The sequence below is a fragment of the Hyaena hyaena genome, unplaced genomic scaffold, assembly GCF_003009895.1.
Source record: "Hyaena hyaena isolate Hyena2069 unplaced genomic scaffold, ASM300989v1 scaffold_409, whole genome shotgun sequence".
NCBI classification, from domain to species: domain Eukaryota; kingdom Metazoa; phylum Chordata; class Mammalia; order Carnivora; family Hyaenidae; genus Hyaena; species Hyaena hyaena.
The window spans coordinates 1,520,251-1,532,951 of NW_024081046.1; the positions used below are offsets into that span (position 1 = coordinate 1,520,251).

General features: G+C 55.0%; 1 protein-coding gene across 1 annotated transcript; it reads left to right on the forward strand.

Moving 5' to 3' along the window:
• The first annotated feature begins 6,603 nt into the window (after positions 1-6,603).
• Positions 6,604-7,598, forward strand: LOC120245380 (olfactory receptor 287). The gene has a single exon (XM_039252422.1). The coding sequence runs from the start codon at positions 6,604-6,606 to the stop codon at positions 7,537-7,539; it is 936 nt and encodes a 311-aa protein (XP_039108353.1). The 3' UTR covers positions 7,540-7,598.
• The last annotated feature ends 5,103 nt before the right edge of the window (positions 7,599-12,701 follow it).

The following is a 12,701-nucleotide window of genomic DNA, read 5'->3' on the forward strand; positions in this document are numbered from 1 at the left end:
CAGGGGCCTGGGGTGGGGGTGGGGGTCAGGTGGGAGCAGTGGGCGCCAGCTTTGCACTGTCCAGGGCCTGGCAGGGGGTCCTCCCGGATAGTCCTGGAGCCCCCGCGGCTGCATCCAGCTCCCCCCTTGGAGCTGCTCTCTCCCCTCCCTGGTGACCGTGGGGCCACCACCCCCTCCCCCAATCCTGAGGCCACCCAGGGGCCTGCTCCAGGGCTCCCGCAGCAGCTCCTGGCTTGAAGGAAACAGTTGTGGGCTGACTCCTCTCCGCACACATTCTCCCCTGGAGGCTCTTTCTTCCTCTTTACAGACCCCTGGCTGGGCGCGAGGCTGGCTGGCAGACTTGGGTCTCTGACACCATTCAGAAATCTGCATTTGTTGTGGTGCGTCACTCTGTTGACTTCTGTCACCTCAGTGTCTCGGTTGGAATGGAGTCAGGACAAGCCCCATTTTTCTTTCCTTAATTTAAATTCAAATTAGTTAACATACAGTGTAGTCTTGGCTTCAGGGGCAGAACCCAGTGATTCATCTCTTCCATATGACACTCAGTGCTCATCACAGGTGCCCTTTTAATGCCCATCACCTTTTACCCCATCCCCCCACCTCCCTCCAGCAACCCTCAGTTTCTTCTCTGTATTGAAGAGTCTCTTATGGTTTGTCTCCCTCCCTCTCTGTTTTTATATTATTTTTCCTTCCTGTGCCCTCTGTTCATCTGTTTTGTTTCTTAAATTCCACACATGCGTGAAATCATAAGGTATCTGTCTTTCTCTGACTGACTTATTTTGCTCAGCCTAATAAGTTCCATCCACTTTGTTACAAATGGCCAGATTTCATTCTTTTCCGTCACCAAGTAGTACTCCATTGTATATATAAACCATTGTCAATATAAACCGTGTCTTTATCCATTCATTGGTCGGTGGATATTTGGGCTCTTCCCATACTTTGGCTATTGTCAATAGCACTGCTGTAAACATTGGGTGCGTGTGCCCTTTTGAATCAGCACTCCTGTATCTTTTGGATAAATACCTAGTTGTAGGGGAAGCCATATTTAACAACATGCTTTTGTTTTCATTCTGCTTTAAACAAAACAAAACAGAAACAAACAAAGCAAAACTTCGATGCAAGATCATTGATCGGTGCCATCACAGGGCACAGAGTAAAACACCTTCTGCTCAAAATGAACTATTGGTACCTCATCAAGATTAAAAGCTTCTGCACGGCAAAGGAAACAATCCATAAAACTAATAGGCAACTGACTGAATGGGAAGAGATAGTTGCAAATGACATGTCAGATAAAGGGCTAGTATCCAAAATCTATAAGGAACTCACCAAACTCCACACCCGAAAAACAAACAACCCAGTGAAGAAATGGGCAGAAAATATGAACAGACACTTCTTCACAGGGGACATCCAGATGGCCAACAGACACATGAAACGATGCTCAGCCTCCCTCCTCATCAGGGAAATACAAATCAAAACCACACAGAGATACCACCTCACACCGGTCAGAGTGGCTACAATGAGCACATCAGAGAACTCTAGATGCTGGCGAGGATGTGGAGACACGGGCACCCTCCTACACTGTTGGTGGGAATGTAAACTGGTGCAGCCCCTCTGGAAAACAGTGTGGAGGTTCCTCAGGAAACTAACACTAGAACTCCCCTAGGACCCAGCAATAGCACTGCTAGGAATTTACCCAAGGGACACAGGAGTGCTGATGCATAGGGGCACATGTACCCCAATGTTCACAGCAGCACTCTCCACAATAGCCAAAACATGGAAAGAGCCTAAGTGTCCATCAACGGACGGATGGATCAAGAAGATGTGGTTTATCTATACCATGGAATACTACATGGCAATGAGAAAGAATGACATCTGGCCTGTGTAGCAACATGGATGGACCTTGAGGGTGTTATGCTGAGCGAAGTAAGTCAGGCAGAGAAGGGCAGATACCATATGTTTGCACATATAGGAGGATTAGGAGGAACTTAACGGAGGACCATGGGGGAGAAGAAGAGGGAAAATAGTGGGGAGAGGGAGGGAGGCAAACCATGAGAGACTCTTGAATGCTGGGAACAAACTGAGGGCTGATGGGATGTGGGGGAGGGGAAGAGCACGGAGGAGGGCACTTGTGGGGATGAGCACTGGGTGTTATATGGAAACCAACTTGAGAATAAATTATTTTAAAAAATAAATAAAAATAAAATGAAAAACAAGACAAAACAAAGAAACCACCTTCTGCTCCACACCCTGTGCACGTGATCACTTACAAACACAGGTTTGTAAGAGGAACCCTTCACAGGAGGAGCCGGAGCCCAGCTGTCCCCGCACAAGCCTGCGAAAGCCTGGTGTGCAGCGTGGAGCCCGAGGGTCGGTCTTCAGTGGGAGGCTCTTACCTTCTGCACAGGAAAGGAGGGAGACTTTCCGAGGTGATGGTGACCATCTCACAGGTGTATGTGTATCTTCAGACTCATCAGAACGTATACTTTAAGCGTGTGCACCTTTCTTGTATGTCAGCCATACGTTAACAATGAAAAAAGAAACAGGAGCTCACAAGTGTGTCCCTGTCCGTGACAGAGTGAAACATAATCCCAAGGAATGGAAGATATAACGAATCTCCACACTGATCTATGCCTTGAAAATCTCTCCTCTACTCCTACATCTTCCAAATTCCTAGAGTGTTATCAGATTTGGAAAAACAGTTTATTGAATAAAACAGAAAGCAGCGCTCCGTGTTTTCCCAGGCCAATGGCAGCCCCTGCCTTGGGCACTAATTGATGAGACAAAGCTCCTGCCCCAGGGAACACCCTGCACCAACTTTTAACGAGCTCCCAATTAGGGGCAGCCCAGACACCTGTGTGGCAGTGGCCCCGAGGTGGCCCTGGAGTCCCCAGGGTGTTGTAACACTGGCCGCCAGAGCAGGCTGGCAGGGGTCAGCATACCTTTTGGCTGCCACCGCGCCTCTTGTCCCCAGGGCCTCGTCAGGATAGAAGCAGCCAGGGGGGCGTGGGGAGCACGGGCCCACCATCTCCCAGGACGCCTGCCCTGGGTGGCCGAGTCCCTGCCACTGAGGCCCAGGCCCTGAGTGACCAACTGCCCGTGGCCGTGACCCCAATTCCGCATACCCTGAGTGCACCCGCGGGTGTGCCTCGAAGTCCCCGAGGTTGCTGCTGGCAGAGTCCAGAGGGTGGGCCTTTGCTCAAAGCCACCTGTGGACAGCGGCTCCTCCTCCAAGTCACAGCTGCCTGCCATGCAGCCGGGCCGGACCGCACCCCGGGAAGCTGCCTGGCAGCACACAGCCCCCAGCTCGGCTCTTGTTGCTGCAGATTTTAGCCCGGGTGGGGGCAGGGAGTGGGGCAGCCTGCTCTTTGCCTTTCAGCCTGGGGGCATCATTGCCCCGTTTACAGAGGGGGAAATGGAGGCATACCTTACAGACGGGGAAAATGCCCCATTTACAGAGGGGGAACTTGGCACAGGGCACCTTCCAGGAACACCCCGTGTCCTGTGTGCAGCCACACCATGCCCTGGGGTGTGTGGGGCCGCTGCTGTCCCCATGTAGGGCATGGCCCCAGGAGACAGGCCTGGCATGGTGCTGGGCCCTGGGGAAGATGCACTTGAGCTGTGGGTGAGAAACAGCCTCCAGGCACAGCCCAAGGGCAGGAGGCCCTGCTTAGGATGCTGGTCGCTGCCCAGGACCACCCTTGGGGCCCTCGTCAGCCCCTAGAGCCAGTCTCATTCCAGCTCCATCATTAACAAGAGGGTCCTTGCAGGCCTGCACCCAAGGGAGGCTGGGTGAGGGCAGAAGTAACCAGAGTGTCAGAGGGCACAGGGCTCCCCCTCTACCCTCCCCGTTGGTGGGTGGGCAGGCAGGGGGCTCTCCGGGGTGCGGGATCTCCCTCCCTGCCCTATGTCAGTTGCATTTGCTCTCCGGGCTGTGAGCTGGAGTGCCGGCGGCTGCATGTTAGCTGACGGCCAGCGGGGCTTGGTGGAATCACCGTCCTGGAGGAGGGGAGGAGGGGGTACTGCGTGGCCACGGTCTGAGGCAAGGACGGCAGCCCAAGGCACAGGACAACAGAGGAGGCGCCACTGGCTCCCTTCTCATAGCAGGGGACGGGGTGGCCCTGTGCCCCGGGGTCTGTGCTGGGCTTGCCAGGACTGCACACTCTGAATGCCCGGAGTCAGGGGCACCTGGGCAGAGCAGTCTTGCACCGGGGCCCCACAGGCGGTTGGGGGATGCACTCGAGTCTCGTGTTAGTGGATGGCCAGGCCGTCTTCCTGGGCAGCCCAGACCTGCCAGCGTGCTCAGCTCTGCCTGCAGGTGCGGAGCACTCCTGACCCCCCCACCTCTGTTCCTTCTTGCTGCGTCTCCAGCAGGTAGGCGGTGGGAAGCAAGTGGCTCAGCCGACAGGAGACCCAGAGGCAGTGCCCCCACCCAGGGACACAGCCCTGCCTGGAGGGCCCTTGGAGTCATCCCATGCTCACCCTCCTGTTCTCTAGGCTGCTTCGGGGGGAGATCCTGGAACCTGCTCAGACCCCTTAGGTGAGTGACCCTGATCATGCTCTGTCCCCACGAGCTGACCTGGGCGAGTGGGTTCTCCCACCTCCATTGTCCCTTGTGAGGAGTCAGGCCACTGTAGGGGGCGGGTCCCAAGATGGACTTATTTCAGGACCCTGTTATTTAGTTCTATCTTCTCCTCTGGCCCTTATGGGACCCCTTGCAAGCTGTGGACGATTCCATGGGATCTGAGCAGTCCTCACGCTGCACAGCCGAGAGGGCCTGACGCCCAACACGTAGTGGAAGTAAGCCATCTGCCTTCATCTCCAAGGGCACAGGAAGAGGGGGAGATTCGGGGCGGGAGAACGGTGAGGGCCCTGGATGGGGCAGGACTTACTGAGGTCTCTTTAGTCTTTGTAACCGTAATCTTCAACAGGGAAAAGCGTTTTCTAAATGAGGCTTGTCGTGGAGTCAAAGCTGAGAAAAACAGCCCCAATTCCCCGGGTCAGAACCCAGTGCCCCAGGCAGAGTGCTGGGCTGCAGGGGTGAGCAGTGCAGTGGACTAGGGCCCTGGTGCAGGCTGAGCGGCCGGCTGTGCCCACCTGCCTGGGTGGCAGGTGAAAAGCACCCCGGCCCTCGGGAGATGGGGTCACGGGGCCCTGCTTTTCCAGGACACTGACCGCAGGGACCCCCTGAGTGTAGGGAGGGGACTGGCCTGTCTGCTGGGGGTTTGCTTTTGCCCGAATGCTCCCTACATGTCTGTGTGGCTGCTACAGGCAGGGGCTACAGCCCTGCCAGGCGTCTTGTTGCTGGGGCCAGAGCTTGGGTCACTTTGTTACTGGTGGGCACTGTTGAGGGTAGCTTGGCTGGCTGCACTGTGGGTCTGCGGAGGGGATGCAGCCAAGGGACTCCAAGCCCATCAGCAGCCAGGGTGACTGTTCCAGGGGCTGGGTCAGGTAGTGAGTGTGCACACACGTGTGGGCACAGGCCCACGTGCCCACGCGTGTGCATGCTGTGCCCATGTGTGTGTGTGGTTGCAGGCGGGGACTCTGCGTGGGTGGCGTGTGCACCCCTACATGGCAGGGGTGGGATGGGCACAGGCAGAAAACTGCACGTGGCTGCTGTGGCTCCTGAACGCAATCCTCCCAGAGCGGCTCCAGCGTCCGGATACTGGGGAGAAGCTTTGTTCTGAGCTCCAAGCTCAGTGGGGCCGCTTCCTGCCCCCGCCCAGCTATCCCCTCGGACACTCACTGCGTGCCAGGGCCGGGAGCAGCCGGGCAGAGTCCATCCCTGGTTGAGAGGGGCTGGGGGAGGCGCCAAGGAACTGAGCTCCGTTCCCATTAAACCCCTTCCTCACTGGGGCTGCAGCCCTCACTCTCCCCTGCAGCAGCCACCCTCAGGTGTCCCTCCCCTCCAGCAGGCCCCGCCCCACAGTGCCACCAACAGCGTCTTGCCAGGAGGGGCTCTGGGGGTGGAGCTGCCTGCCATTTCACACTGCAGGGCTCACTGCCGGGGTTCCCAGCGAACAAATAACCCAGGGTGACAGCCCCAGGCAGGGAAAGCAGGGCCCCCATGGGCTCCCTCTGATGGTTTTTGTGCTGGGGGGTGTGGGGGTCTTGTTGGGCACATAGTTAAGAATGTTTTACTAAGAATCAATCTGGTTTGTTGGATAAAAATGCTAAAAATTAAGCCATACGTAATTTCATTTGTGAAAACTTAACAATTCCTGTCCTTTCCCAGCCTCTTGAATCTAGAATAAGGACCCCCTCCAAGGTGACAAGGAGCCTTAGACCACCCCCCACCCCCGCAAGATGACAAGGAGTCTAGAGTGAGGAGATGTTGCCCCCTCCCCAGGTGGCAAGCAGCTGATAACCTGGGTCCAGTCTCCTGAGCGGCTTCCCCCGAAGAGGGAGAGGTCCACGGCCATCGATGGTCCACTGGCTCCCACAGGGAAACCAGGCCTGGCTGGAGTCCTGGGATCAGAGACGAGGTGAGTGGACCCCAGAGAGAGGGGAACAGGGAGGGCCCCTCGGTCCCTAGGCCTCCAGTGAGGGCTTGGGGTAGGCGGTCCTTCTTACTTGCCGGGGGTGGTCTGTGTCCTGACCGCCTTCATGGCCTGGGGCCGTGGCCAGAACCTCTCCACGCAGGGGCCGTTCATCCTGCTGGGCTTCCCGGGACCACAGGCCTTGCAGACCTGGCTCTTCCTCCTCTTCCTGGCCATGTATGTCCTCACGGTGGCTGGGAACCTGGCCATCATCTCCCTGGTCGGGGCGCACCGGCGCCTCCAGACGCCCATGTACTTCTTCCTCTGCAACCTCTCCTTCCTGGAGATCTGGTTCACCACGGCCTGTGTGCCCAAGACCCTGGCCACGTTGGCCTCGCGCAGTGGAGCCATCTCCTTCGCGGGCTGCGCGGCGCAGATGTACTTTGTCTTCTCGCTGGGCTGCACCGAGTACTTCCTGCTGGCCGTGATGGCTTACGACCGCTACCTGGCCATCTGCCTGCCGTTGCGCTACGGCAGCATCATGACGCCTGGGCTCTCTGCGCGCCTCGCTCTGGGCTCCTGGCTGTGTGGCTTCTCTGCCATCACCGTGCCTGCTGCCCTCATTGCTCGCCTCTCTTTCTGTGGCTCACGTGTCATCAACCACTTCTTCTGTGACATCGCGCCCTGGATTGCGTTGTCCTGCAGCGACACGCGGGGTGTGGAGCTGGCATCCTTCGGCATTGCCTTCTGCGTCATCCTGGGCTCCTGCTTCATCACGATGCTCTCCTACGCCTACATCGTCGCCACCATCATCAGGATCCCTTCTGCCCAGGGCCGGCACAGAGCCTTCTCCACCTGCTCCTCCCATCTCACGGTGGTCCTCATCTGGTACGGCTCCACCATCTTCCTGCACGTGAGGACCTCGGTGGAGAGCTCCCTGGACCTGACCAAGGCTGTCACGGTGCTGAACACTGTCGTCACTCCAGTGCTCAACCCCTTCATATACACCCTGAGGAACAAGGATGTCAAGGAGGCTCTGCGGAGGTCCGTGCAGGGGAAGTGAACCCCTCTGAGCCCACACAGCAGGGCCATCAGACTGTCCCGTCTGTGGGGGGCAGCGCTCAGCATCGCTCTGCATGGGCTGGAAACAGCACCCTGATGTCACAGTGTGGGCGGGGGCTCTGGGGCGGCAGGGGGCTTGGGATGGGTGCTTGGCAGAGTGGAGGAGTCCCCCTCCCCGTCCTGGCCTCAGAGGTCTCCACTCCTCTCACAGGCCTTGCCTAGGGATGCTCAGCCCCTGGGGCTCCAGACACAGATTGTGAAAGAGAAATGAGGACACGCCGCCCCCAAGAAGGACTGCATGTGCTTCTACTCCCTGCTCACAAGTACTGTGCACTGGACCAGCCTGTGACACCCTGCCCTTCCCTCCCGCCGCCCCCCCCACAGCCCCTCCAACTCCCCCCGCCCGGTCTGAGGCTCAGGGGGCTGATTGATAGCTGTCTTGTCAGGGAGTGGTGGGCTGTCTGCTCTTGGGTTTCCCCCACTGCTAACACCTGTGGCCTCCGGAATCTTCCCTCGTTGGTGGCACACGGACTCTCATTTGGAGTCAGAGTGTGGGTTTGCCTCAGAGCTCACCTCCGCCTGGGGGTCTGCACTGCGGGGATGCACTGGTGTCACAGGGAGGGGGGCTTGGCTCGGCCTCAGTGGATCAGTGATGTGGGGTCTTCAGGGTCTGGAGCCTCTGTGGGAGGCCCGGTCTGACCCGCAGCCCATCGTTACATATTCTCAGAGCAGCAAGCGCGGGCTCCGAACCCAACGCTCCGCCAGCATGACCTGGGCACGTCCCGTGACTACTCTGTCTTTGTCTACAAATGGAGGTTGTGTGCGTGCAACCCCGCGGGGCCCTGATAGGTGTGCAGTGAGCCCGTGTGTCCAGAGCGCTGAGCACAGGGTCTGGCGGAGACGTTGCCGGTGGTCGGCACGCATACTCAGCAGGTGCAAGCTCCCTCTTCCCACCTCACGCACGGGTCGCGCAGAACCGAGGGACGCCATGTCCAGGGTGTTTATTCTCTGCGGTGGCCCTGTGCCCATCTGCCCAGTGGGTTGAGGAGAGATCTCCCAACAGTGGGAAGCTGGGCTTCCCAGACACCCCTTGGCCCAGGGCCAGAGTAAAAGTGTACTACCTCCCTCCGACTCATCTGCTTGGTCGTCTGTAGCCAATGATGCTTGTGAAGTCTGTGCTTTTGTGAAGTTACTTTCCAAATAATGAATTAAAGCGTGTCCACACTAACCGGCTCACGCCTGTGCCAAGGAGTGCACCTCACATCAGCATGGTGCGTCCGGGCCGAGCTCACAGCTGTGGACCCGGGTGGGAGACCCGCGGGGCGGGGCGGGGAGGGAGGCCCACGTCCTGTAACTTCATCGCTGCGGTACCAGAAGCCCAGAGAGGCCGACTGACCCCCTCAAGGCCACACAGGCAAGGGTCAGCGCAGCCAGAAGCCACTTCAGCGGGCCAGCCTCCAGCTGGGGGGGGTCTCGCTCTCTCATCCAGGCTTCACTGTTGACCCTTCTCCTCAGAGGCTGAGGCCATTTCGATGGGCGACCTTGAGGGGCCCCAGTCGGGGCGGGGGGGGGGGATCCACCACGGCTCTTCTGCTTCCGGCCCCACCGAGGGCCCCCCCCCCCCGCCCCGTCTCCACCTCTGGTCCGAGTCCTCAGCCAATCAACTTCCAGAGGCCCCTCGGCTCCGGGAAGCGCACTCGGGCCCGGCTTGCCGGCGGCAGTCAGCGGTCCTCGCCCCCGGAGACGCGGCCTCGCAAGCCGCCCCGAAGCTTCTCGTTCCGGCGCGCGTCGGGGACTTTCCTGGGCCAGCAGCGGGGGCGGCGCAGCTCGGGCCCCCCCGCGGCCGCACCGGCTTCGGGGGAACAGCGCGCTTGCTCCGCGCGCACCCGCCGTCGCGCGTCCGACCTAGAGCCGGCCTGCGCCCAGGCCGTGGGGGCAGCGGCCTCGGATCCGCGGTCGGGGGGCGCCTCTCCCCCCGGCTCAGGGCGGCTCCGGCGGCCCCCTCATTGCGAGGGCGCTGATTCCTCGGGGCCCCGCTCGGGGTTGGGGTTAGGCGGTCACTGAAGGCCGAAAGGGATCCTTTAGAGCGAGTCCAGGACGCCGGTCCCAGGACAGGGCGGCTGGGCGGGTGCGACGCCCCTCCGGGGGCTCCCCGGGGAGGAGGGGCTCCGGGCGCGCGCTGGGGGCCGGGAGGGGTCCGGCTGCGGCGTCCCCGTGCGACTCCCGGCCTCCCCCAGCCGCGGTTTTCTCCGGGCGAACGCGGCGGCGGCCAGCGAGTACCGCCAGCTGCCGGGCGGGGGCGCTCCGAGCACGTCTCATCAGTGACTTCTGCGCCGCGTTGGGACTCGGGTCACAACAAGGCCGCCGCAGTGGGCTCACTTCCTCAGGGGAGTCTGGGTTTCAAAACCAGCCTCCAGCAAGGTGGGAGGCCGGGGTCCGAGCAACAGCAGCCGAGGGAACGGTTTGGACGCGAAGCCACACAGCGGGGCGCCGCGGCGGAACCTCACCCTCTGAGCCCCGCCAGGCTTGGCTCCGAGGGTCTCTGGTCCTCAGTGAGTCGGTGAAGGAGAACCAGCTTTTAACGCTTCCTGCTTTTTAAATCCTTTCCTTTTTTAGGGGAAAAGGTTTGTAATGAATTTTAACATAATGGACTTCAAGAGCACTTTTAGATTACAGAAAAATTGAGCGGGATGTAGAGCCTCGTGTACCCCCTCCTCAGTTTTTCCTTATTAACATCTTGCATTAGTGTCGAGTCCATTTGCTACAATTGATGAACCAGTATTAATACATCATTATCAACTAAAGCCCATAATTTACATCAAGGTTCAGTCTGAGTATTAAACATTCTACGGGTTTTGACAAATGCATGTTTAATGCATCCACCATTACAGTATCGCAGAGAACAGTTTTCCTAAAACCCTCCGTGCTCCACGTGTTCATCCTTCCTCCCCTCCTTCTTGAAGCCCCGGCAAGTTCTGATCTTTTTATTTTCTCTATAGTTTTATGTCATATAATGGTACAGTATGGAGCCTTTTCAGGTTGACTTCTTTGCCGAAACGATATGCATGCGAGCGCCCTCCAGCTCCTTCTGTGACCTGATAGCCTGTTTCTTTTTTATTACTGAACAATATTCCATTGTCTGGATGGACCACAGTCTATTTATTCTCATCTAGTGAAGAACATCTTGGCGGCTTCCAGATTTGGGCAACTATGAATAAAGCTGCTATAAACATCCACATGTAGGTTTTTGTGTAGACATGTTTTCAAATTACTTGGGTAAATGCCTAGGAGTGTGATTGTTGGATAGTATGGTAAGACCATGTTTTTAATTTGGTAAGAAACTGGCCAACCATTTCCCAAAGTGGCTGTACCATTTTGCATCCCTTCCAACAATGAATTAGACTTCCTGTTGCTCCACATCCTTGCCAGCATTTGCTGTTCTCAGTGTTTTGGATTTTAGTCTTTCTACCGGGTATATAATGGTATTTTAAATTTGTGATCCTTAATAAACATCTTTTCATATACTTATTTTCCATCTGTATATCTTCTTTGGTGGGGTGTCTCCTCAGATCTCTTGCTCATTTTTAAATTGGGTTGTCTGTTTTCTTATTGTTGAATTTTAAGTGTTCTTTGTACATTTTGGATACAAGTCTTTTATCCGATGTATGTCTTTCACAGAGCAGAAGTTTTAATCCTAATGAGGTCAGACTTACCAACTTTTTCTTTTATGGATTGTGTATTTGGTGTTACACCTTAAAAAGTCATCACCAAACCCTAGGTCATCTCAATTTTCTCTTATGTTACCTTCTGGAAGTTCTATAGTTTTGCATTTTACCTTCAGTTCTAAGATCTGTTTTGAATTAATTCTTTTGGTGAAAGGTGTAAGGTCACTGTCCACATTTTTTTTTTTTTTTGGCATGTGGATGTACAGTTGTCTCAGCGCCATTTGTTGAAGAGACTGTCCTTTCTCCACTGAATTGTCTTTGCTCCTTTGTCAGTGATTAGTTGACTGTGCTTATCAAAGTCTGTTCTTTTCCACTGATTGATTAGTCTGTTCTCTCCCCAATACTACGCTGATTACTGTGGCTTCACAGTAAGTCTTGAAATCAGGTGTGTCAATCCTCTGACTTTGTCCTTCTTCAGTATTGTGATGGCTACACTTTAGATTTGGTTGTTGATACCTACAAATTAACTTGCTGGTATTTTGATTGGATTATACTGAATTTATAAGTAAAATTGGGCTGAATTGGAGTATTGACAATATTGAGTCTTCCTGTGCATCAGCATAGAATATCTTTCCATTTATCTAGATTTTCTTTTATTTCTTTCATTGGAATTTTATCGTTTTCCTCATATAGATCTTATATGTATTTTGGTAGATTTATAACTAAGTATTTCACTTTTTGCCAATGTAAATGCTATTGTGCCTTACATTTCAAATTCGATTTATTGCTGATATATAAGTAATATATAAAAGCAAATGACTTGTATGTTGGATGTGTATTTTGCAACTTTGCTGTAATTACTTATTAATTACAAGAGTTTTTTGTCATTTGTTGGATGGGATTTTCTATAAAGACAATCATGTCATCCAAGAGCAATTATTTTTCTTCCCTCTCAATTCTATGCTTTTATTACTTTTTCTTATCTTATCACATTACCTTAGTCTTTCAGTACGATGCTGAATGTAAGTAGTGAGATGGGACGTCCTTGACTTTGTTCCTGTCTCAGGAGGGAAAACATCTAGTTTCTCATCATTAAAAATTTTTTTTAATGTTTTATTTATTTCTGAGAGAGAGAGAGAGAGAGAGAGAGAGAGAGACTGTGAGCAGGGGAGGGTCAGAGAGAGAGGGAGATACAGAGTCCGAAACAAGCTCCAGGCTCTGAGCTGTTAGCACAGAGCCTGACGTGGGGCTCAAACCCACAAACTGCGAGATCATGACCTGAGCCGAAGTCAGATGCTTAACTGACTGAGCCACCCTGGTGCCCCTCTAGTTTCTCATCATTAAGCATGGTATCAGCTGTAGGTATTTTGTAGATGTCCTTTATCAAGCTGAGGAAATTCCTTTCTATTCCTAGTTTGCTGAGTTTTCATCATGAATAGATATTGGATTTTCTCAAATGCACTTTCTGCATCTATTTATATGATCATATGACTTCTTC

What these genes read in the sequence shown, in the direction of transcription:
- LOC120245380 (XM_039252422.1), top strand. Translation starts at nt 6,604, where the DNA reads ATGGCCTGGGGCCGTGGCCAGAACCTCTCCACGCAGGGGCCGTTCATC.